At 41.5% G+C, this 23,790-nt stretch overlaps 1 protein-coding gene across 2 annotated transcripts in view; it reads left to right on the top strand.

Moving 5' to 3' along the window:
* Window positions 1-23,790, top strand: part of SLC41A3 (solute carrier family 41 member 3) — a 62,052-nt gene that overhangs the window by 29,792 nt on the left and 8,470 nt on the right. For both annotated transcript variants that reach the window (XM_074198447.1, XM_074198448.1), the window contains 4 exons: window positions 1,911-2,055; window positions 9,553-9,699; window positions 18,824-18,968; window positions 22,274-22,353. In XM_074198447.1, coding sequence (XP_074054548.1) covers window positions 1,911-2,055; window positions 9,553-9,699; window positions 18,824-18,968; window positions 22,274-22,353 — 517 coding nt within the window. The remainder of the gene's footprint in view (window positions 1-1,910; window positions 2,056-9,552; window positions 9,700-18,823; window positions 18,969-22,273; window positions 22,354-23,790) is intronic.

Here is a 23,790-nt window from a genome sequence, read left to right as displayed (position 1 = left end):
TAGGCATTGTAGGCTATCAGTGTAGCTAAACTTTTCTTGAGTTTTTCTTCTTCTCCTGAAGGGAGTCACCAGTTGAAATTATACATAGGAAGTATCCTGCTTTGGGGTTTAATCCTCTGACTTTATTAGAACCAGAGTTCTCTGCTATCCTAGGAAAAGTTCTGGTGTTTCTTTATACAACAGCAATTGCTTGACCCTTAGTAACACAGGAACTTTCTTTGAAGCAAGCTGAACTTCACCATTCTTTACTTGATAATGTAGTTCTTTCTTTCAATAATTTGTTCCTGAATTTAGCGTTCTCTTTAGACTTAAAAGAGGAACACCTTGATTTCTTTAGAATTGTGGGTTTTGTTCTCTCTTACTATTCAGTTTCTTCACTTCAGTATTTCTCTTTTAGGTTTTCTGTCTCATTAGCAAATCTCTTGCCTATTTTCAGATCTCTCTGACAATCGCTAAACAAAGTTTTTCAGCAAAACTCACCTTGCTTCAAATCATGATAACAAACTTAGACCTCTCGCCATTATTGGCTTCTTGATACTTGATACCCCTCAAATATCAGTTTCCTCAGAATCAAGTAATAATTCTCCTGATATATTTATGACCATCTAATCCATATTTATAATAGAAAAGTCTGCTATTTTTTTGTACCTAGGTCATGTTCTTATATCAAATTGTTATGATCAGACTGAGAATGAGATTATGTTTAATGTTTGGGGGGAGGGGAGGTTTGGGCTTCCCTCATTCTAGGGGGGAGAAGGGGTTATCAGAGGCCAGGCACAGAAGAGAAAGGTAGACTAAGGTCCTCAATACATAAACAAAAGCCCTGGATCGTGTATCTATTTTGTATATTGCTGTTGTTTAGTCATTTTAATCGTGTCCAACTCTTTGTGACCCTATAGTTCTACCGTTTAGTCATTTTAATCGTGTCCAACTCTTTGTGACTCTATAGTTCTATCTGTGGGGTTTTCTTAGCAACAATATTGAAGTATTGTGCCATTTCCTTCTCCAGTGGCAGGCATGTTAAATGACCTGCCTAAGGTCACACAGCTTGAAAGTTTGAGGTTGAATTCTGAGGCTTCCTTATTCTAAGCCCAGCACACTATTCAATGAATACTTCGATTTTGTATCTGTGATTTTTTTTATGTATATGTGTGTATAGATTATATAAACATATATGTGTGTGTATGTGATCTCCCTCTATCCAAGCATATAAGGCCCTCAAAATAATTTGATCTGGCACTGCCCTAAATTTAATAAATCTAGGAGCTTTTTAGGGGTGAATCAATTAAATGTTTCACCAAAATATAACATGCTCATTTTTAAGTGGATAATTTTTATCAACGAATGATGTTATAAAGATTCAAATGGCCCTTGGCCTTTTTTATGAAAAAAAGATTCCCCTCCCCTACACTACCCCAGGCTTATACTCAGGATTTCTTTAATAGGAAATTCCAGCCTTGGCTTAGGAAGGGTTTATTCTTCTAAAAGAAGGACAGAATGGTCAGGGTCTAAACCTTCCACTAAAGACAGGAACAGGAATTTGCCAGATTATATTTTGGATTGCCAACAAAAGGAGGGGGAGGTAGAGAGACTCCATGGTACAGTGGAAAACATTGGAATAATTGTTATGTCTCCCCTGAGTCCTCTTTTCTCTAGGTTAAAAACCCTAATTTCTTTAATGGATCCTTATATGGCATGACCAGAGGTTCATCTCCATCTTTACTGTCCTCCTTTGACTCCTCTTAGGTGATAGGATTAATGGACCAAGATCTATTTAAAATCTAAAATTCTATGGACCCCTTCATGCACGCTTCTCTGTCTACCTCTTCCATCCTGATCACACTTCTTTACCCCTCCCTCCCTTGCTCCTTCCCATCACAATCCTTGACCTGTGATTTCTGTCCTCACAGGTTCAGGCCACAGTTGTTGGGCTACTGGCTGCTGTTGTTGCCCTTGTCCTGGGAGTCCTCTCTGGAGAAAATATTGAATTTTCCCACATCGGGATCCTGTGTGCCAGCAGTGTGGTCACAGCCTTCTTAGCTGCCCTTTTCTTAGGTGAGCACCATTATCATTATCTGCCGACGACTTTACCCAACTGCCTGCAGACAAGATCTCTCCTACAATTTGTGTCTCTTCTTTCGGCTTTGGGAATGCTGAGTTTCCAGCCCAGAGAGATAGGTCCCTACTGCTAGACCCTTAGTGGTACCTCAAAGATTCCCCTCTCATGGAGCTTCATACCTACTACCCAACATTCCACTTCACCTGCCACAGGAACTTACTCCTTCACTGGGCTTTTCCCTTTGCCTTACCACCATCAGGATCTCCCATCCTCTCTCTTTCAATTCCCAGGGAATGGTTCTCTTGAGGGAAATTCTAGACCAAGCCATTGGGGGCAAGGCCAGCCCTCTTAAGGGAAAATCTTTGGTGCCTTCTCTTCCTGGTTCCTCTATCTTCCCAACTCTACATCTGTCCTAGGTCTTCATATTGTTCTTATAAGGACTTCTCGTTAGCTAGCTATCAATTAGTCATCCCTTTCCTAATACAGTGTTAGCTAGTAACATGCTTAACATACTTCCCTTGCCATGGTAACCTTTAGTATCTCAGACAGCTTTGAACCAAAATACCCCCAAAACAGTTAAAGCAGAAAAGAATGAAGCATGTTGAAAAATGCAAAAGAAGTCTGAAGTCTGGAAGCCTTGAGTTGAATTCTGCTTCACTTGATCTAATAGGTCCCAGTTTTCTTGTCTGTAAAATGGGCAAGAGGACTTTAAAGACTCTTTCTAACTCCAGACTTGTGATTCCATGAGCATATGAAAATGGGTCATGCTCTTTCTGTTTAGGAGTCCTGGGTCTTGGGGAAGGGCAAAGAATGGAATTGTCTTTTGACTGAACATGAGAGCATCAGAGTCTACTAACTAAACATTTTGTCACAGTGCTTAAATAGGAGCTATTATTCTGATTTGTTTTATTTTCTGTTGGGTTTTTTTTTGTTTGTTTTTGCAAGGTAGTGGGGTTAAGTGAGTAGCCCAAGGCCACACAGCTAGGTAATTATTAAGTGTGAGGTCAGATTTAAAGTCAGGTCCTCCTGACTCCAGGGCTGGCACGCTATCCACTGCACCACCTAACTGGCCCCATTTTCTGTTTTTTTTTTTTAAGCAGAAAATTATTTGTATCTGATATTTTAAGGGAACCATGCATGCTCTACCATCTTTTATTTTGCCTTCTGTCTCAAAGGATTTAATTCTAATCTCTTCATTCTACAAACAAGGAAACTGAGATTAAGAGTTTCCCTTTTGGATGCTTGTTGAATTATGTGACTAGCTTAACTAAGGTGCCATGGAGAGGAAGTCACAGAGTTGTGGAGAGTGATGGAGACCCAGACTCAAGTCTCCCAATGCCAGATCCAGTCATCTTTCTGCAGCATCATCATTTTCACTGTATTTCCCCAGGTATGGCTTGGCTCTCCCCTCATTCACAGTAGAAGTCCATCCCAGGGAGTGGATGAGGATTTCTGTTAGCATTTTTTTCCCCAGGCAGCAGGAGGGTCCAAAGATCTCTGGCACTCAGCCTTACTAGGCTTACTTTGGCTTCTTCCCTGAAGCCACTCAGTGACAAGAGCAAGGCAGGTCTTTCTCTCCCTATTATATAGATGAGAAAATGGAAGTCCAAGGAAAAGTGACTTACCCATTGCTACACAGCTTTTTAGAAACTCCCTGCTGCTAGTCAGTGACTTCTTCTTAGCCTCAGCCTCTGGGACGCTTCTCCCAGGAGGCTTGAATTCTCATCCTTTGTCTTTCTGGGGAAAGGAAAGAACACTGGACTAGGTTCTGATCCCAGTTCTACCAATTCGTTGTGACCGTTGGCCTTCAGAAGGCCTCAGTTTCCTCCTCACTAAAACAGGGGGAGGGGGAGATGAACTAAAGTGTTATTTAACTCTCTTGCAGACTTGCAACCAAAGGATGATATAAATACTTTGTTATAAGAATCCTAGGCTCATTATGTTAGGATGCACAGATAATTTTTTCACTGGTTCATTACAAAATAATGAATTCCAGGGTCCACCCCTGGAGGGCAGCATGAGCTTCCTTTAAAAAACCAAACAGCTATAATAGCTATTTCTAAATCTTAGGTCCCCATTCAGGTCTTGTCTTTGCTCTTTGGAGATACATAAGGAATGGGGGGACAGGGTGGAGAAAAATTATAAAATTCTATTGGTAGAGCTAGAAGAGTCTTTAGTGGTCATTTAGGTCACAATGCTTTCATCCTATGAATTAAAACCCTATTCAGTGAGTTCTAGAAATATTTGTTAAACATGAGCTTATGTAGAGCACTGTAACGATCTCTGAGGGAAAATAACAAAGTTTCAAGAATATCATAAAAATGCTAGAGGAATGTTGAAAAAACTTCATTCTGTTTTTATGTAGCACCTGCCAAGAGTTTCGCTGTATGCTCTAGGGAAAAAGGATGGTAATCTGAGGCAAATCCCAAGAGAGACAGATGCTATTGTGTCCACCTGGATCCACCTAATGTTCTTCCCAGATTGAGAAAAGCAGAAAATTATAGGCAGACCCCAGGAGAATTGGGGGAAAACTTACATGTGTCAATCCTATGACCTTGTTGTAATAAGCTGTCATTTTCCAAGAACATTCCAGAATGGTAAGAATTTGGCTGTTCTAACAGGGTCCCTCCTAGTGTGTAGCTGTGTGACCTTGGGTGAGTTGCATCCATTTCATATCTGTCTCTTTTAGGCACCATTCCTTGGTTGTCCTCACTGTATCACTCTCCAAAAGTTGAGGATATCACCAAACATCCCTCACTTATCTTAATGACCCATCAACTGATTCTACTATAGAATAAAGACTTGTGTTGTAAAAAGAACACAAGGGCTTGAGAGGTCATGTACCTGAGTCTTTTTTAAATTTCTGCCATTACTCATTTGGGCAGATCCCTTCCCATCTCTGAGCTTCAGTTCCTTTCTTAGTAAAATAAGGGAGGTAAACCAGATGGTCACTAATGTCCCTTCCAGTCTTGACATTCTGTATTCTAAGATCCCGCCAAGCCTTCATTTTCTCTGTTCCAAAGTCTTTCTTGTATTTGCTTGGCATTAGAAAGAGCCATGGTTTGATTTTCCAATGGGTGAAACAGAAGATGTTTGTTTGTTTCTGTTGATCCCAGAATATGATTTTGCTGTCTGGTTGTCTTATTTCTCTGACTTTGAGAAAAAAAGCATTGCTCCCCCTTCCCAGTTTGTTATCATAACATAATTTTTCCCCTTCCAGAACATTCCATATTAGTATAGTTTGAAGTTTTGACAAGGCCCCTCCTTCTGGGATGTAGCTATATGACCCTGGGTTAGTCACACCAGTTCTCTGGGCCTATTTCTTCATCTGTAATAAGAATATTGTGATAAATTTCAAGGAACCTTTTTTTTTTAATCTTTGATTTTTTTCTATTGAAGGAATTATAGGATCCCATCAAAGCCCACCAGGCTAAAGGAATTGAGTTACTAGGAGCCAGTGATGAGATGGAGGTTCCTCTATAATAGATAGATGGATAAAGAAATGGATTGTTAGAAAGATAGAGGGATGGATGGATAGAGAGGGGATGGATAAATAGAGGGATAGATGCCAGGACAGAGATGGAGGATAGATGATAAGAGAGATAGTAGATAGAGGGAAGGATGATAAAAATAATGGACAGATGATAGATGGAAGGATGGAGAGATGAGATAGATGGCAGCTAGAAACAAAGAAAGAAAAAGGAAGGAAGGAAAATTGATGGAGAACTTACTACATGCTACAAACCATGCAAAGTACTAGAGATAAAAAATATAGAACTTATTGTGCCCTCATAGAGCTTACATTCTAATAAGATAAAATCATACAGAAAGAGGTTGGTGAGGAGGGTGCGGCTATATATGCATCAGCTTGGTAAATTAGCCAGGGAAAATAGAGTGGCCTGTTCCAGGCAAGGTATGGTAAAAGCTCACCCATCAGAGCTGAGAGACACTGTGGCAGAGTCCAAGTGGTTTTTTTGGGGAGTAGGAAATAAAGGTGGCAGCTGGAAGATAGGTAATTTAGCAAGGAGATGAAAAGTAAGTACAGTAACTAATTATAGCAAATTGCATGGTGAAGACTTCTCCAATGCAGTCTTGAAATTCCAACATTAGACCTCTCTCCCTTTAAGATTTTGATCTCTGTTGAGGTCAGTCACCTGGGGGTGGCAGCTGTAGTACTCCAAAAGGTTGTTAATCCCTGAAGTTTCTGGTATAAAGATTCTTAGAAAGGGTTCATAGTTGCTAGACACTGGGCATCTTGGAAGGTGATGGGGAACAGGAGATGGAAAGCACCAGGAAGAAGCTAGTGACCTATCCTCTAGCAGAGCACCATTCGAATGAATGGAGTGTGGCAGATCTCAGGGATGGCTCCCAAGCAGGGGTTATCACAAAGTTTGGCAAAGGATCTATGTGGCTTTCATATTTGGAGGTGACTTTGCCCCCCACAATGATTACTACCCGGTTTGTCCATCAGATCTGAGACACAGACCCTCAGCTCCTCCGCCCTTTGTCTCCTTATGGACTCCATTCCTCTTGGCAGCTCTGCCTTGGGTTATTCCTCTCCAGGTGGGGATGTTTGTTGGTATTAATTCTCAGCAGGGAACATCTGGAAGTTGTCAAACAGGAGGTTTGATTGAATTCCTTCCACCTGCTCAACCTGAAATGCTCTCCTTTGAGCTGCCCTCTTTGGAGCCCTTTCTTCTAGGCCCTAAAAATCTCCCAGACTGCTCTAAATTGAAGTGTTCAGTGCTTGACTAATATGTACAAAGAGCAAGGCCATAATCATTGTCGTCCCTCTGCTTACACTTTGAATTCTGCTTCGAGTCTCTCTCTCTCTCTCTTCTCCAATATTCTACACCGGTAGCATCAAACTCACATAGTTACAAGGGCCACTAAATTGTACATAAGAACCACATGGGGGAATACTTAGATCAGACGCCCCGGCCTTGATCTCGGCTGCCCTTCCTACCTGACACATTGGCATTCCATGCACCTTCTACTTTCTGTTCAAAAAACTAGTCTTGTGAACTGGTTTCATTTGTCCATCAGAGCAAGACAAACAATTTAATCTTAATTCTTGGCAAGACTTGTGGATTCTCCATGAGAATTGGACTGCCTGCTCTTCTAAGACCACAAGCTTCATTTACACATGTCTCAGGTATCTTGTCAAGGCAGAGTCTTTTGTCTGGGGGTGTCCTGGGACATTGTATCTCATAAAGCAACCTCATTTCTTTTCTCTCTAGTACTATTAATCACAGATCTTCCTTTCCTTTGTAGCACCCCCTTTATGTGCTATCTTTCCCCCATTGGAATGTAAACTGACCTTGAGGACAGGGTCTGTTTTCTTATCTTTTATTTATAATGCAGATGCTCTCAGTACAGACTTTATCTGGCTCTTTATATGCAGGGTTGCCCATAAGTCTTAGTGCAGTTTTAAGCTATTAAGGTTTAAAATTGATATTGACATAAAGATAACATATAACTTTAAAATTATTATTAAAGCATAACACTACACCAACTTTTGGAACACCCTGTATATATGCATATGCAGAGACATCTATATGCATCTAAGGATATGGCTATGTATGTATAAACATATACACCCATACACACATACACATAAACATTTATATTACCTCTATTATTATTAGTGATTAAAATTAATGATGTTAGCATTTAGATAGTACTTTAAGGTTTGCAAAGGGCTTGATATCTGTTATTTCATTTGGTCTTCACAAGCAGGTGGGGTAACTGCTATTATTATACCAAGGTGATATGATCAGAAACTGTCTGAGGCAGGATATGCACTCAGGCTTCCTGACTCTTTAAGCCCGGTCTTCTAGCCACAGTCCCTGGTGGCTGCCTTAGCACATAGCTATCTGCTGCCCTAGCCATTTGCCAGCCTTCCAAAAGCATCATAGCCTCACATGGCAGGAGGAACATCAGTTCTTACCCTGTATTTGATATTCAGAATTGCCCATTACAGGAGAAGTTCTATTAGCTAACTGGATTTGTAACTGAAAAATGAGAAGGAAATGGGAAAATTTAAAAGGTTTTACACACACAAACACAAACACACACACACACACACACACACACACACACACACAATGCCACAAAGATTAAAAGGAAAGCAGAAAGCTGGGAAACAATTTTTACAGTCTGTTTCTGAGAAAGGCCTCATTTCTAAAATATTTAGAGAACTGAATCCAAGTTATAAGAAGACAAGTCATTCTTCCATTAATTAAATGTCCAAACAACATTAAGATGCAGTTTTTAGAAGAAGAAATTAAACTTATCTATAGTCATATGAAAAAAATGCTTTAAATTATTATTGATTAGAAAAATGCAAATTAAATCCACTCTGCGGTATCACGTCACAGATTGCCAATATGACAGAAAAGGAAAATGATAAATGTTGGAGAAGATGTGGGAAAATTGAAACACTAATATATTGCTGGTGGAGTTCTGAATTAATCCAACCTTTCTGGAGAATAATATGCCCAGAGGGCAATAAAATTGCTTATAATCTCTGATCCAGCAATATTACTACTAGGTCTGTATCTCAAAGAGATCATAAAAAAGGGTAAAATTCCCACATGTACAAAAATGTTCATAGCAACTCTTTGTGGTGGCAAAAAAATTGGAAATTGAGAGGATGCCCATCAATTGAGGAATGGGGGAACAAATTGTGTATAGGGAATGTAATGGAACACTCTATAAAAATGTTCTATAAAAAATGATAAGCGAAGAGATTTCAGAAAAACCTGGAAAGTTCTACATGAACTGATGCTGAGTGAAGTGAGCAAAACCAGGACAACATTGTACATAGTAATGGTAACAATGTGGCAAAGATCAACCATGATAGACTTAGCTCCTCTCAGCAATGCAGTGAACCAAGACAATTCCAAAAGATTTGTGATGGAAAATGCCATCTGCATTCCAAGAAAAAACTATGGAATCTGAATGCAGATTGAAGCATACAATTTTCACTTTTATTTTGTATTTTTTCTTTTTTTTCTCTTTTGTTCTGATTCTTTCACAATATGATTAATGTGGAAATATGTTTAATATGATTGTACATGTATAACCTATATCAGATTATTTGCTGCCTTGGGGAGGGAGGAGCGAAGGGAAGGACAGAGAAAAATGTGCAACTCAAAATCTTACAGAAATGACTATTGAAAACTATCTTTAAATGTAATTGGAAAAAAATAGTAAATGCAAAAAAAGATGGTAAATGTCTCCAGACTGGGTGGAAAGGAAAATCCCCTAGAAGGTGTGTTGTTTATGCTGTTCTTTGGTCACTAGCTGAAGATAGATATACTCATTATCTCCCTCTCCCTCTCCCTCTCCCTTCTCTCTCTCTCTCTCTCTCTGTGTGTGTGTTTCTGCATCTCTGTCTCCTCTTCTCTTCTCTTCTCTTCTCTTCTCTTCTCTTCTCTTCTCTTCTCTTCTCTTCTCTTCTCTTCTCTTCTCTTCCTCTCTCTCTCCAGGTATAGTGATGATTTGTGTGGTGATGGGTGCTCGGAAGTTGGGAATTAACCCAGACAACATCGCCACACCCATTGCAGCCATGCTGGGAGATGTTGTGTCCTTATGCATCCTGGCAGGCACCAGCCACATCCTGTACAAATACACAGGTATGACCTGCAAAAGACTCAGGGTCCAGTAGGTCAGGCTCAGAAGATGGAGGGATACAGGCAGGGCCAGGAGGTACCCAGGACATACACTGTGTGTTCCGGGAACCCAGTCACACAACCCAGACTGCTCTAGGATACTGGAGTTAGAATACCCCAGCTATAGCCAACTGAGCTATAGAACCTCGACCCCTCAACTGGAGAGGATGGACTCCCATCTGGGAGGCTACATGCATTAAGGTAAGAATGCTGGCCTAAAACTTGGAACTCCCACCCTAGTCCTTGACCTGCCTCTTACTGCCCTGTATGACATTTAGTTGCTTTCCCACTCTGGGCTTCTACTTCTTCATCTACAAAATAGGGAGGAGGAGAATTAAATTATCTAAAGAAGCGAAACTTCTACAAAGTCCCTCACTTTGCAATTGGGGATGCAGAGGTCCCAAGAGGAGATGTGACTGTGATAGGAAGTCAGATCAGCAGAGGCCAGATAAGCATGTCCAAGGAGCTTTCTGAGCATCCCTTTCCTCCCTATGCTATACAACTGTGATTGGTTAACTGCCTAGAGAGTCTGAACAGAACTGCAGAGTAAGCTCAGTCTGCAGGTGCCAAGCCAGATGACCTCATTCCATCATAGACTATAATCACCACATGTTCAAAATCGCCTGGCAGATCACCAGATCCCCTCCCCCAAGGGAAAAGGGAATGGCCAGAAACTGAAATCAAATAATATACATTTGGGGTCATTTCTTTTCTGAAAATGAATACACCCAATTTTCTTTTGAGCCCTCAGGATCAAGAGCTCTAGTGTTGTTGAAATGATGGGGAATGTTTAGCCTAGGAAAGAGAAGATTTGAGAGGTCCCCTAACAGGACAAGGACCAATATGTAGATGTTACAAAGAAGGAAATGTAGACTTTCTGTAGAGAGGATTTTTTTCTGATAATCAAGCCTATCCAGAAATGGAATGAGCTACCAGAGAAGGTCCCTTCTTACTGGAGATGTTTGGGTGATGACTGAATGATTATTTTGAGAGGAGTTCCTTTTTCAAATAGGTGTTATGCTGTATATGACCACTGAGGCATATTCCAACTCTGGGTCTGTGACTCAGTTCTGTAAGATCTTGGGAACACAGATCTGAAGTTGGAACAGAACCCCAATTTAGTCCAAACAATGCTTCCCACCCCTCCCAGTTTGCTGATGAGGAAACCAAGATGAGGGGAGATGAAGTAACTTTTCTTGTGTCATACGTGTTACTGTGTCCTTTCAGACTTTCTTTTCCCTAGGCTAAACATTCTCAGATAATCCATTAAGACCAGAGCTCCTGAACCTGAGGGTTTGAAAGGGGAGAATTGGATGAGTACATTTTCAGACAAGGGATGACCCCAGCTGGGATTTGAACTTAGGTCAGGTTCTCCTTAGATTAACTTCTTTGTGACACATAGCAAACATATTGGCTCTTATCTATTTGGCTTGAGTTTCTGGAGCTGTTGTCCTAAGCTTTCTGATTGTCATAAATCACAAGATAGACTCCCACAAAAAGGAATTCTGAGAAGGGGAACTGGATATGTCACCATGGGGGGGGGGGAAGGTTCCAGAAATCAAGGAGGAAAAAATTGGGCAAATTCCAGATTTGCTCTATTTTTAAGCCCAGCCTTCCAAAACTTCCAATATATATATATATATTTATATATATTTATATATATTTATTGCATATATTTTAAAAATTCTTCTCAGAAATCTATTCTGCATGGTGCAGTGGGTAAACTAGAGTCTAGATGAAGAGTAAAGAGGACCTGAGTTCAAAATTCACCTCAGACACCTAGTACTTGTGTGACCCTGGGCAAGTCATTTCATCTCTATCTCATTTTCTTAATCTGTTATATAGTGATGAGGATAGTACCCACCTCCCAAGGTTTGGGGAAGGAAAAATAAGATATTTGGGAAGGACTTAACAAAACTTAAATGTTGGGTATAGTTACTGTTGTTATTATGTTCTTCGTGGAGCTTATTGTGTGGTTAAGGAAACAGTGCATGCTATATAAATGGAATCTTTGGAGCAGCATCTAAGTAGCTATAAAAAAATGAGACTGACTTTCCAGTGCTGCTTAGAACCCAAGTCCAAAAGCAATTCCCAAGAGGAATCATATTTGAATTATAGGGTTTTAGAGTTGAAAGGGCCTTTAGAGACCATTTAACACAATTGCCTCAATTTGAGGCCCAGGGAGAGTAGAGGCTCCACCCAGGTCAAGATCTCACGATACTGTGAGCAGTGACAGCCTCTCATAAATATATACTGTCCTTAGGGACCACAGTGGACGATCTAGTTCCACCACTCTATGAAGGAATTCCCCCTTGACAAGTGGACATCCAGCTTCCTCAGAGGGCAAATCTGCCATCTCTCATGGCCAACCATTCCACTTTGGATGGTTAGATTGGCAAGGAATTTTTCCTGGACCTCTTTCTAGCTTCCACTCATTGCTCCTGACTCTGCCCACTGGAACCAAATGAAACAAGTTTAATCCCCCTCCATCTGATCACCCTTCAATACATGAAGACAACTGTCATTTTTTCCTCCCTCTCCAAGTCTTCTTTTTTCCAAGTTAAACATGCTGTTGATGCCTTTATCCAAGTCATTGATAAAAATGGTAAGCAGTACTAGCCCATGAAGATGTCCCAGGAGGTTCTCCACTAGAAACTTTCCCCCGGTGACACTCTTCAAATCTAACCATCTAACCAGCTCTGAGTCTGTCTAACCAATTCAACCCCCTCATTTCATAAAAAGGGAGTGGTAGAGTGAAAAATAACCATAACAGTCATAATAAAAGCCTGTTTAGCATTTGTTAGGCATCAGGCACTTTGCTAAGTACTTCACAAATATTATCTCTTTGGATCCTCATGACATTTGGAAGTAAGAGCTATTATTATCCTCATTTTACAGGAAACTGAGGCAAAGAGAGAATAAATGACTCGTCTAGAGTCACAGAGCTAATAAGTATCTGCTGCTAGATTTGAATTGGGTTTTCCAGACTCTGGGGCAACGAGGTGGCATAGTCAATAGAGTCTGGAATCAAGAAGACTCATCCTTGTGAAATGAAATGTGGTGTCAGATAAGTGGGTCACTTAATGCTGTTTGTCTCTGTTTTCTCATCTATAAAATGAAAGTGTCCTTGTCAAGTAAACCCCAAAGGGGTCATGAAGAGTCAGACACACCTGAATCAACAGAGAACAGAGATAATAGAAAATTTCCTGACTACAGCACACTGGCGTTACAGTCAGGACAACCTGAGTTCAAATCTTGCCATAGACACCTACTATAACCACATGGATCTGGGGGAAGACTTGTTTCAGCCTCAGTTTCCCCATCTGTAAATTAGGAATCATGCTTGTAGTACTTAATGGGGAATGGAATGATGACAGGAAGATGAAATGAGAATGAAAATATCTTTTTCACAACCAAACCTGTGATTTCATAAATGTGAAAAGCACGTTCTCTGCCATTGTAAATTAGCATCTTCTTAGAATAAAAGAGTCGTAGAAGTGGTCAGGGGTGGTGAGCAGTTAAATGACTTGACCAGGTCACAGAGTCAGTATATGGCCACAGTGGACTTGAGCCCCAGGGAGGAGAGATCAGTTGCCTTAGGATAAGGGAAGAAGTCATTTAAGGTTCCCAAGGAGAGTTTCAGGGAGGAAGTGATTTGATTTAAGCTCAGTCTCTCAGAAGATGGTATGAAACAAACTGGAGTATCCCCTTTTCTCCAAAATAAGGTGGTGTTAACCCACGATACAGAGCCTTAACACTTACTAGCTGCCTGACCCTGGGCAAGTCACTTAACCTAAGTGCCTCAAAAAGCAAACAAAACAACAACAAAATAAAGTGATGATCTCAAGCCACATGATAGCAGCTGCCCAGGAAGCAAAATTTGGGTTTTCTGTGCCTCCCCAACCCCAGGGTCTAGTTCAGTGCCATATTCCTCCCCATTTTCTTTCCATTTTTTTGGAGTTGTCCCCAACTGAACTTTTACAAAAAGTTGCCATCTGAGCCACTGCTCCAGGGAGTCTGGAGTGGAAGGAGCCATTGATTGAGCTAGAAGATAGTATCTTTTGACTATACCTAAACCTTCCAAGAACTTCCCCTGCCTCCTGTTTTAAAATCCTAGCATATTAATGCTAAAAGGGACTTTAGAAACAAATCAAAAAATGTCAGAGCTGAAAAGGAACTTAGAAAATGGCTGGGAGGAACCTTAGGACATAGAAGGTCAGTCAGGGCTGGGAGGAGTCTTAGAGCATATGATGTCAGAGTTGGGAGGGGTCTTAGAGCACAGAATGTCACAACTAGCTTAGAACATAGAATGTCAGAGCTAGAAAAGACTTAAGAGACATATCATCCGACTTGTTCCTTTTTCATGTGAGGAGAATGAGGTGGAGAAGTGTAAAGTCACCTCCCCAGGGGCTCAGAAGAGATTGATGGCAAAGCTAGAACTAGAAACTAAGTTCCCTTGATGAGGGTTCTTTCCACTGTATCACATTAGGAAGCAAAATCACAGATCCTCGGATGACAAGTGCTTGGAAAAGTCCCATTTACATATATAAAAGAAGCCTCCAGAATTGTGACCTCTGCTTCTTCCTAGTTCTTAATTAGGGTTCTTATCTGGGGCATCACCCTAGAGTCCCTCAAATCTCTTCCTAGCTCCTCTTGAATGATTTCTAACTCTTCCTGCCTCTATTGTGATCAGTAAACTCACTAGTGAGGCTCCTAAAGATTTTGGGGAATGGGAGGGGCATGCAGGAGGCACTTTCTGGGTTAAAATGAGAGTCCTGCCTTCCCTGCCTCTCCTCTCCAACCCAGCTCTCCTGCCCTAGGAAAAACGACCCTTTTACCAGAGTTTTCCATCAGACTCCATCGAGGAAGTATGAGCTTTTTATAAGATAGACAAGCCAGTGATCAGTTCAAAGCAGGAACAGAGTCCAGCTGTGGCATATTAACTCCCAAGTCCCCAAGGCTGCCAGTCACCCCTGAGCCATGTTTGGTTCCCAGAAGGCACCCCAAGAACCCTCCATATTGTCAAATGTACTTTCTCCGTTCTTTCTGGGCCAAAGCCAGGCTGTGGCTTTTCCTCTGGGATCTGAAGCTCAGAGCTCAGGTTCTTTCTCCACCCTCTGCTTTTCTCTAAAGCAAGGCTGGGGCCTCAGGCCCAGGGTTAGAATGAGGACTTTTTGGAAATGAGTATGAAAACCGATCCAAGAGGCGTACTGTTATCACCTAAGAAATGGAGACTTTGGGGCCTGTCTCGGTGCCAAGCCCACTTGACTTAACCCTCTGGGGGGCAAGGCAAGTGAGTGCTTTTCTTCATTATTGTTTCCATGAACTGCTTTCCCCACCCTCCCCAATTCATGCTGCCAATTTTCTCTTCCAGCCCTGCTTTCCATTCCTCCCTCCCCCTACCCCAACCTTGCAGGGGAAAGAATTTGCCTCTCTTTTGTGCTTCAGAGAGTATTAGGGAGATTCCAGTGGAGTCCTGGGACCCTAGGATGCACTGAGACCCAGGACCCAAAAGGGGAGACGTGATCATCTCCTAGTCCTCTGCCCCTTGCTGACCGCATTCAATTCTGGCTCCCTCATTTTGTCAAGGACAATGATAAACTGGAGGACATCCAGAGAATGGAAGCAAAGATTGCAAAGGGCCTTGAGATCCCAGTATGTGGAAGGAAATGGGGATGGTTAAGCCTGGGGAAGAGAAAACTCAGGGACATCAGAACTGTCTTCAAGTAGTTATGGCACTGCCAGATGAAAGAGCAATTAGACTCAGGCTGCTAGGTCTGGGCCCCAGATCTGGGCACAGTTTGGCAGGTGGCTTGTACCTAGTAGGAGCTTAAGAAATGCTTATTCATTTTTCAAGGATGGCAGATTTCAATGCAATGTGAGGAAAAGTTTTCTAAAGAGAACTATGTATGAACATGAGAACAGTGACCTAGGAGAGTCAACGATCAATTGAGCCTGTTGTGTGATAGAGATAATAAAGATGGAGAAGGTCAGAAAGGGGAGAGATGAGTCAGTCATCCTGCAAACATTAATCTACTGGGTACCCACCCCTATGGTTGCTACCTGGGTGGATGGAGTAGGGGAGGGAATAGCATTTCTAAAAAGCCTGCCATACACCAGATCCTGAGTGAAGTGTTTTGAAAATATGATCCTCACAACAACCCTGTTAGGGAGTATAACTATCTCAATTTTACAGATAAGGAAACTGAGTCAGGCAAGTTAAGTGACTTGCTCAGGTTCTCAGAACCAGTAAGTATCTGAGGCTGGACTTGAACTCAGGTCTTCCTGACTCCAGGTCCAGTGTGCCAACTGAGAGAGAGTAAGAAAAGCAGGATACCTTCACTTAGAGAAGGAACCTCAGCCTCCTTGGGCATTGAGTTACAGAAATCGAGCTTTCCCTTTCATCCCAAAAGGTAGAGAGCTATGGGACTTATACTGTCAGATAGTCACTGTATCAAATGGTTTTGTGCAATTGTTTTTCTTTGTCACAAGGGAAGGTCCATTCAGTAGGAGGAGGTGTTTCAAATGATTTATAGACAAAAGGTATCGGTAGAACATTTTAGTTTCTGGTATGGGGAGATAAAAGAAGGTAAGACTTTCTGATACAGATACAAACAGTATGTCTCCTAAAGGCCATATATAACTCTGAGAGGCAGGAGGTATCAGCTCTCCCAGGGGAGATCAGGGAAGGCTTCATGGAAGAAGTGACATTTAAAATGGACTTTGAAAACCAATGGAAAAGATAGGCAAGGTGAGAGAGAGTGGACCAAGTGGGAGGCATGGAATGAGACTAGGAAGGAGGTGGAGAATGATTGTGCCCTGTGCTGGAAGAGAAGATAGGAAATAGACCAGAGACGTTGCAGGTTGCTCAATGACTGCTAAAACCACATGGAAGGTAATATTATGTAAGGGAAAGACCCTGGGATTTGGAGGTTAGAGGGTCTGACTGCCTTCTGTGGACAGACTGTGGACAATTCCTTTCATCTTGCTGATCCTATTGATTCTGGATACCTACTATATTAACCTCTGTAAAATGAGAGGGTTTCTACCAAAGAAAGCCTCCAACAAAGGGAGGAGGAAGTAAATATTGTAGTAGCTGTACTAATGATCCAACTCCTCATGGAAATACTTTCAGGGACAGTGGGTTCTGCATTCAGAAAGAATGGGTGAGGAAATGTTGGCTTCCTTGGTATAAGGAGAAGCTCTTGTCTCTAGGCCTAATACGAGATCATGGGATTTGAGAGTTTCCTGGGTTCATGTAGCCATCCCCCTTGTTTTGTAGATGAGAAAACTAAGGTTCCCCTAAAATTGAAATGACTTGACCCAACATACCACACATAACAAGAAGCCACTGGTCATTGTCCCAACACCCCATTTCCTCCTTTCTCCTGCATTTTTTTGCAAGGCAATGGAATTAGTGACTTGCCCAAGATTACACAGCTAAGTATTAAATGTCTGAGGTCGGATTTGAACTCAGGTCCTCCTGACTCCACTCTATCCACTGCACCACCGAGCTGCCCCTACCCCCCATTTCTTCTTGAAAAGGAAAAAATGTTCCTCCCCTGAATGAGAGGCAATATCGCCCTTCAATATAAGTGTTTAAATAGATGATCTCTAGAGGCCCTTCTAGATTTTCCTAGAAGGGGGCTTTTATCTATTTTTTTGAAAGGCAATGACAATTCAGAAGTGATTCGTGGAGGGAGGCTAGTGCAAGTGTCTGAAGCAGGATCTGAACTCAAGTCCTGACTCCAGGGCTGGTGCTCTTATCTGCTGCACCACCCAGCTGGCCCAGGAAGGCTCCTTTTAGGGAGACTTTGCTGAGGTGCCCTGTGAGCTTTTTGTTAAATGTCTGAGGCCAATGTTTCACTCTCAGCAGAAATAAAATTAAAGCTGCATTCATCTCAAGTCTGCCAAGTCTATGGGAAACCAGCTCTCAGGGCTTGGGGCCCAGCTGATCTGTCCAGTGGCCTTCCCCTGGGACCTTGGGCTCATGACTCAGCCTCTCTCCCTCCAATGAATGCATCTCACTGACACAGGCTCCGAGCCTCAAGCCCGGGTTAGGATGGAGGCTTTTTGGAAACATGTGAAAATGATCTAGGAGGCAGCTGAGCCAAGAAAAGAAGACTGTAACTCCAATCCTGGTGTCTCATTATGGCTTTCATTCTGCAAGAATTATTGGATGTAAGGTTGGAAGAGACCTTGGAAAGGATCCTCACCCCCCCCCCCCATTTGACAGACACAGAAACTGAGGCTCAGTAGTAAGAAGTTGCTGATCACTATCCAAGCTTCCTCCCTGAGTCCTGGCCCACTTTAATCAAACACTCATTTTGTCTTTTAAAAAACTGATTGGTAGCTCGTTTTATTATTACCTTCATCTCCAAAAATATCCTTGCCCCACTTAGTACCAAAGAATAAAAGAGAGAGACAGAAAAAAGTCTATTTATCAAAACTGATATACCAAGTCTGACCTAGGCAATATCCCCATACCCCTAGTCTTCTTCAAGAAGAAGAGCATTCTCTTAGTTCTCTAAGGTCAAATTTTTTAAACTTTGTGATTGATCAGTAAATAAGCATTTCTGACAGTTGTTTGGGGATTTTCTGAGGGGGTTACAAGGTAATGCGGAATGCGGTTAAGTGACTTGCCCAAGGTCATACAGGTAATTATTAAGTGTCAGAAGTCACATTTGAACCCAGGTCCTCCTGACTCCAGGGCCAGTACTCTATCCACTGTGCCATCTAACTATCCCCTCTGGCAGCTGTTTTAATAAGCATTGAGAATATAAAGAAGGGTGAAAATAGAACTTACTCTGAGCTTTGGGTCTAAAATATGTAAGATATATAAATAACCAAGTATACATACAAGACTCATATGGCATAGCAGAAGGTAATCTCAGAGGGGAGAGCCTTGAGAGTAAGGAAGTAGTGTTAATCAGGAAAAGTCTCAGTTTCTGAAAGCATTTATTAAATTCCTACTGCATACCAAGCACTGGGGATACAGAGACAGAAAGAGCAGGGAGCCCCTACTTCAACAGGCTTTCACTCTATCACATGTTAATATGGTATGTGTCTCTCTCCTTTCTCTCACCAGACCAATCTTACCTGTACCCAACAATATGCTTTTTCTTCTTCTCCCTGATCCCAATGTGGGTTTTCATAGCAAAGCAGAGCCCCATCATCACCCAAATTCTGAAGTCAGGCTGGTTACCCATCATCATAGCCATGGTGCTCAGCAGGTAAGAATAAGGGAAGACCCACGGACTCCCTGTTGTCTGTTGTTGTTAGTTGAATTTTAGAGAGGAAAAGACTTTTCTCAAATGAGTCCCATGCTTGATCTTGTCTCCGCACTGGTATTGGAGCATTGTGGGTCCTCTCCCTGATCCAAAGCACATGGGTTGCCTGAGGATTACCTGGGAGCAGAAGCAGCTCCATGCCCTGCTCTGGACAAGCAAATGGTTTAAATAAACCTTCATAAAAAGCTACTACCACATCTAGCATACTTAGTGGGGCCCTCTTCCATCCATGTGAATGCTTTGATGATATAATTTTGAACTTAAATGTTTTTGTTCTAATAATTGAAAATTATTAGAAAATTTAAAATTCTAATATTGAAAATTAATAAAAGTTCCTAACTAGCATAAAAAAACACTTAGTTGAACATGGTGCAAAGTTGCTTTACCATATGAGGACTCATGGAAGGAAATGGGAAGGGTTCAGCCCCAGGAGAAGAGAAAACTGAGGGTCATAGGGAAGACTTGAGGGTAGACTTCAAGTTTCAGAAGGCAAATTGGGAAAGAAACTTAAGAAAAGCAAATTGATTATCTATTAAACACTTAACAGTGTGCTAAGTGTTAGAGATACAAACACAACCAAACAAAGCAGTCTCTGCCCTCAAAGAGCTTACATTCTAATAGGAAGATACTAGAAAGAGGAGATGGAAAGCTAGGAAAAGAGTGAAGTAGGAGAGAAGAATGAAGGGCAAAATAAGCTGAGCCAGGAGTGAAGTGGTCAAGGAAGGGGCCTCTAGAGAAATGATCATTTAGACTTCTGACATGAGAGCTGAGAAACAGGACAAGTGACAGATAGGAAGGTGGATTTTAGACCAATTTAAGAGACAATGATGTCCTGTAACTATTAGGGCAAGCCCAGAAGGGGCTGCTGCTGATGGAAAGTGAGTTGCCCATTCCTAGGGCTGGATAGCAGCCTATTGGAGATGTTGACTAAGGGATTCTCAGGCAAAGGTGAGTAGGACTAGATAATCTCTGCAATCCTAGCTCATTCTGAAATTCTGTGACTTGTGTGCAAGGTCCAATCTACAAAGAGCATATTTGAACAGATATCAATCAGCACAGGTGTGAATTCACAGACTCAACAGAATCCCAGAGTTAGGAAGGATTATACCATGGCCAACTCTTATCATAAGAATGATTCTTTTCTACTGTGTTCTCCACAAAGAGTTATTTCTTGAGTACCTGAGATGAGGAGACATTCATGACCTCATGATGCAGCCCATTCATTACTGAATACCTCTAATTATCAAAGGAATCTATTTATAAATTTGTAAACTATATGTATGCATTATAAAAATAACTAAACAAAACAAAAACCAATAAATAGGCATCCTGTGTAGTAAAACAGAATCTCAAAATGAACCCATAGGGTGGGTTGGCTGCTATAAAAAAACAAAATAATATTAGGCTATGTATCTTAAGGGAGTAGGGCATGAGAGTCCTGCTATTCTCTTCCCTGGTCAGAGCTCATCTGGAGCATTCTACTTTAGGTCTACCTTTTCAAACATTCATGACCAAAAATGTGCCCAGAAAATAGGAATGTTTGAGAACCATAGAGAACATCCTAGATTTAAGGCTTATTTTATAGGTGAGAAAACTGAAGCATAGAAGAGGTTAAGTCCAAGGTCACAAAGGTAATAAACATCAAAAAAGAAATGATGAAAGGACCTGGGAATATTTCCCTGGAGAAAAGATCTGGGTAGGTAAGCAGTTATTGAATGGATACATGTGCTATCTTCAAATATTTGAAGGCTGTCCATGTGGCAGAAAGATTTGACTTGTTCTGGGTGGCTTTGGCGATAGAATCAAGACCAATGGATAGAAGTTACAAGGGGGAAGATTTCTCCTTCATATGGGAAGGATTGAACATTGATAATTGTCCAACAAAGAACAAACTACCTCAAAACCAGTGAGTTTCTTATTCTTGGAAACATCTAAACAAAGATTAAATACTGACCTATAGAGATCTTCAAAGCCTTGTTATCTGGGCTCCAAGGAGGCCATCTCCCTCTGCATCCCAAAACAGAACTCAATAATCTCCTTTAACTCACCCGGCCTCTTCTACTAGTCTTCACAACCTTGGACTCATCCTCAACCCTCGCCCCAATATCCAGTCAGTTTCTTTGTCTCCCTCTGGTGGGTGTCCAATCTTTTAGCTCTTCTGGGCTGTATCACCCAACAAAACCCTGTTAAAGGGTCACGTTGGTTAAAGGTTAAGCTGGTCTGTTTTATGTACATTGTTGTATGTACTCATCCATTCCTTTTCAGGGTATGTGACTGGGCACAGGTGGTCTGTGGACCACAGGTTCAACATGCCTGCCTACATATTCTCTCCCATCTGTCCCAATCTCTCCTTCCCCATGGCCAACAGAGGAGAAGCTTTCATTACCTCTTATCTAGACTCCTGATTGGTCACCTTGCATTCCGCCTCTCCAATCCCTTTTCTGTATAGCTGCCAAATGGATATTCCTAGATTCCCACTTGGACCAAGTCTCTTCTGGCTCTGGGGTCAAATAAAATGTCTCCTGGCATTCAGCACCTGTTCTGATTCCAATTCTAGCTTTCCAGAGTGATTTCCAGAGTGTTACTTTCCCTCTTGTTTTTCTATGCTAGACAAATTAACCTATTTGATATTCCCCATCCAGGACACCCCATCTTTCCTCTTTTGCATCTTTACCCACATTGCTCTGGAATTCATTTCCTCATCAAGTCTCCCTCCCAAAATCCCTGGTCTTATTCAAGACTTAGGTCAAGTGCCACCTTCTACAAGAGACATTTCTTCATCTCATTTCTTCATCATTTTCCTGTCATTACTTTGTTGTCTTTTCTTATCTGCTTAATGGTAATTTATTTGTTGTAAAATATAAACTCCTAGAAGGAAAGGACTGGTTTGCTTTTTTCTCTTTGTATCTCTAGGGCTTAACTTGGAGCATGGCTCATTAAGCATTGATTAGACACTTTAAAAAAAACTCATTGAATTGAATTTCTAGAGGAGATAAGAACTGAACTAAGGTAAACAGAGTTCAAGACACCCTCAGAAGACCTTGTGGAGAGCAAATGGGAGTGGGGGGGGTGAAGAGGATTCTGTTGGGAAAGAGTGAGAGGTGAGGTTCTCCAGGCAGCAAGCTAAAAAGATCATATATACAATGAAATAGTAGTCATGAAAACACCTTAGTAAAAATGTGAGAGATCCCATCACTCTGGTAGACATAGTCTATGAAGTGCGTGTCTTTAATGGTTTCTTTTTCCAGTATTGGAGGACTCATCTTCAATAAAACCATAACCAACCTAAAGTTCAGCGGGATGGCTGTCTTCACTCCAGTGGTGAATGGTAGGTAAGCTTCTCTGCTGATCTAACTGAAGAAGTGGGCTTTCTTTAGCAGGTGCCTTATCTGAGGAAGTATTGGTGCTCACCTCCCTGCTCCCCCCTACCTGGACATCATCAGTGAGTGAGCCGAGCTTCTCCCTCTGCCTTCTCATCTGGAGCAAGGCACTGTGCCTTGCTGTGTTATTGTTTCCTTACCTGTAAATGAAAGGGGTTGCCTTCAGTGAATCCTAAAGTCCCTTTCCAATTTCAGGGTCTGTCTCTTATAGGATCCCAGTTTTTTCCAGTGGAATATCAGTTCCTTGAGGGGATGTCTTGTACAATAGCTCTCAATAACAATGACAAAAGTTTTGGTTGAAGGGACCATGGTGATTATCTAGTCCAACTCCCTCATACAAAAAGGGAAACTGAGACACAGAAAAATCATCCCTAACATCCCACACCCAGTATATAGTGGAGAGATCTGTATCATAGATTTAGAGATAGGCAACAACATGAAAGATTATCTCATCTACTGGGGATCACTAAGGGGGCACCATAGTGCACAGAATTCTGGAAAGACCTGAGTTCAAATCCACCTTCAGATACTTACTAGCTGCATGACCCTGAGCAAGTCATTTTGCCTCTGTCTGCCTTGGCTTTTTCATTTGTAAAATGAGAATATTAACATCACCTCCCTCCTAAGGTCATGGCGAGGATCAAATGAGAGAATATTGTAAAGTACTTTGTACAGTTATAGAAGACAATAAATGCTTATTAATTTTTCAAAAATCTAGTACAACCTCATTTTAGAGAGGGAAACTGAGGCCCAGGGAACTCAAATGACTTTCCCAAAGTCACTTTGACATCCTGACCTCCAAATCTAGTGCCTTTTCTGTCCTAACAGCAGCGATCCTTTCATCTGAGAAACTTCAGGTCCTGGTCCTGGTCCTCATAAACCTAATTATTCAGAAACTTCTGGACCACTCAGCCTCATTTAATAGCACAAATGACTATCTGCAGTCTCTTACAATGGATTCTTGGGCAGTGTTTCATTTGATTTGAAGAGGTAAAGGTTGGTTGATATCAGAGACTTTCTCCCTAGCTCCATCTTTCAGTGATTTTCTGGGGCTCCCCATAAGAAGAACTAATCCTCAGGGAAGGAGTTTAGGGACCTTAGCCAAAGTGTGATGTTAGATATAAATGCCATATTAATGGGAGCATATCAAACTAGGAGCTGGAAAATGCTGCCAAACCAGATTAAAGTATAATTGGGAAATGTTTAACCAAAGAAATAAAAATATAATAGAACAAAGATAATTTGTGGTTCTCTACCATTATCTGGGTAGAGATCTCTTTGATACCACTGTCTTAGAGGATTCTAAATTTTCCTTATGGAATTAGCAAAATCTATTCACATCTAGTAGGATCCTGACGGACCATTTGACTGATCACCTGGAGCTT

This window comes from Macrotis lagotis, chromosome 8 (assembly GCF_037893015.1).
Source record: "Macrotis lagotis isolate mMagLag1 chromosome 8, bilby.v1.9.chrom.fasta, whole genome shotgun sequence".
Lineage (NCBI taxonomy): Eukaryota > Metazoa > Chordata > Mammalia > Peramelemorphia > Peramelidae > Macrotis > Macrotis lagotis.
Note: the sequence above shows the minus strand (reverse complement) of the source record. Positions and strands in the feature narration are given on the sequence as shown.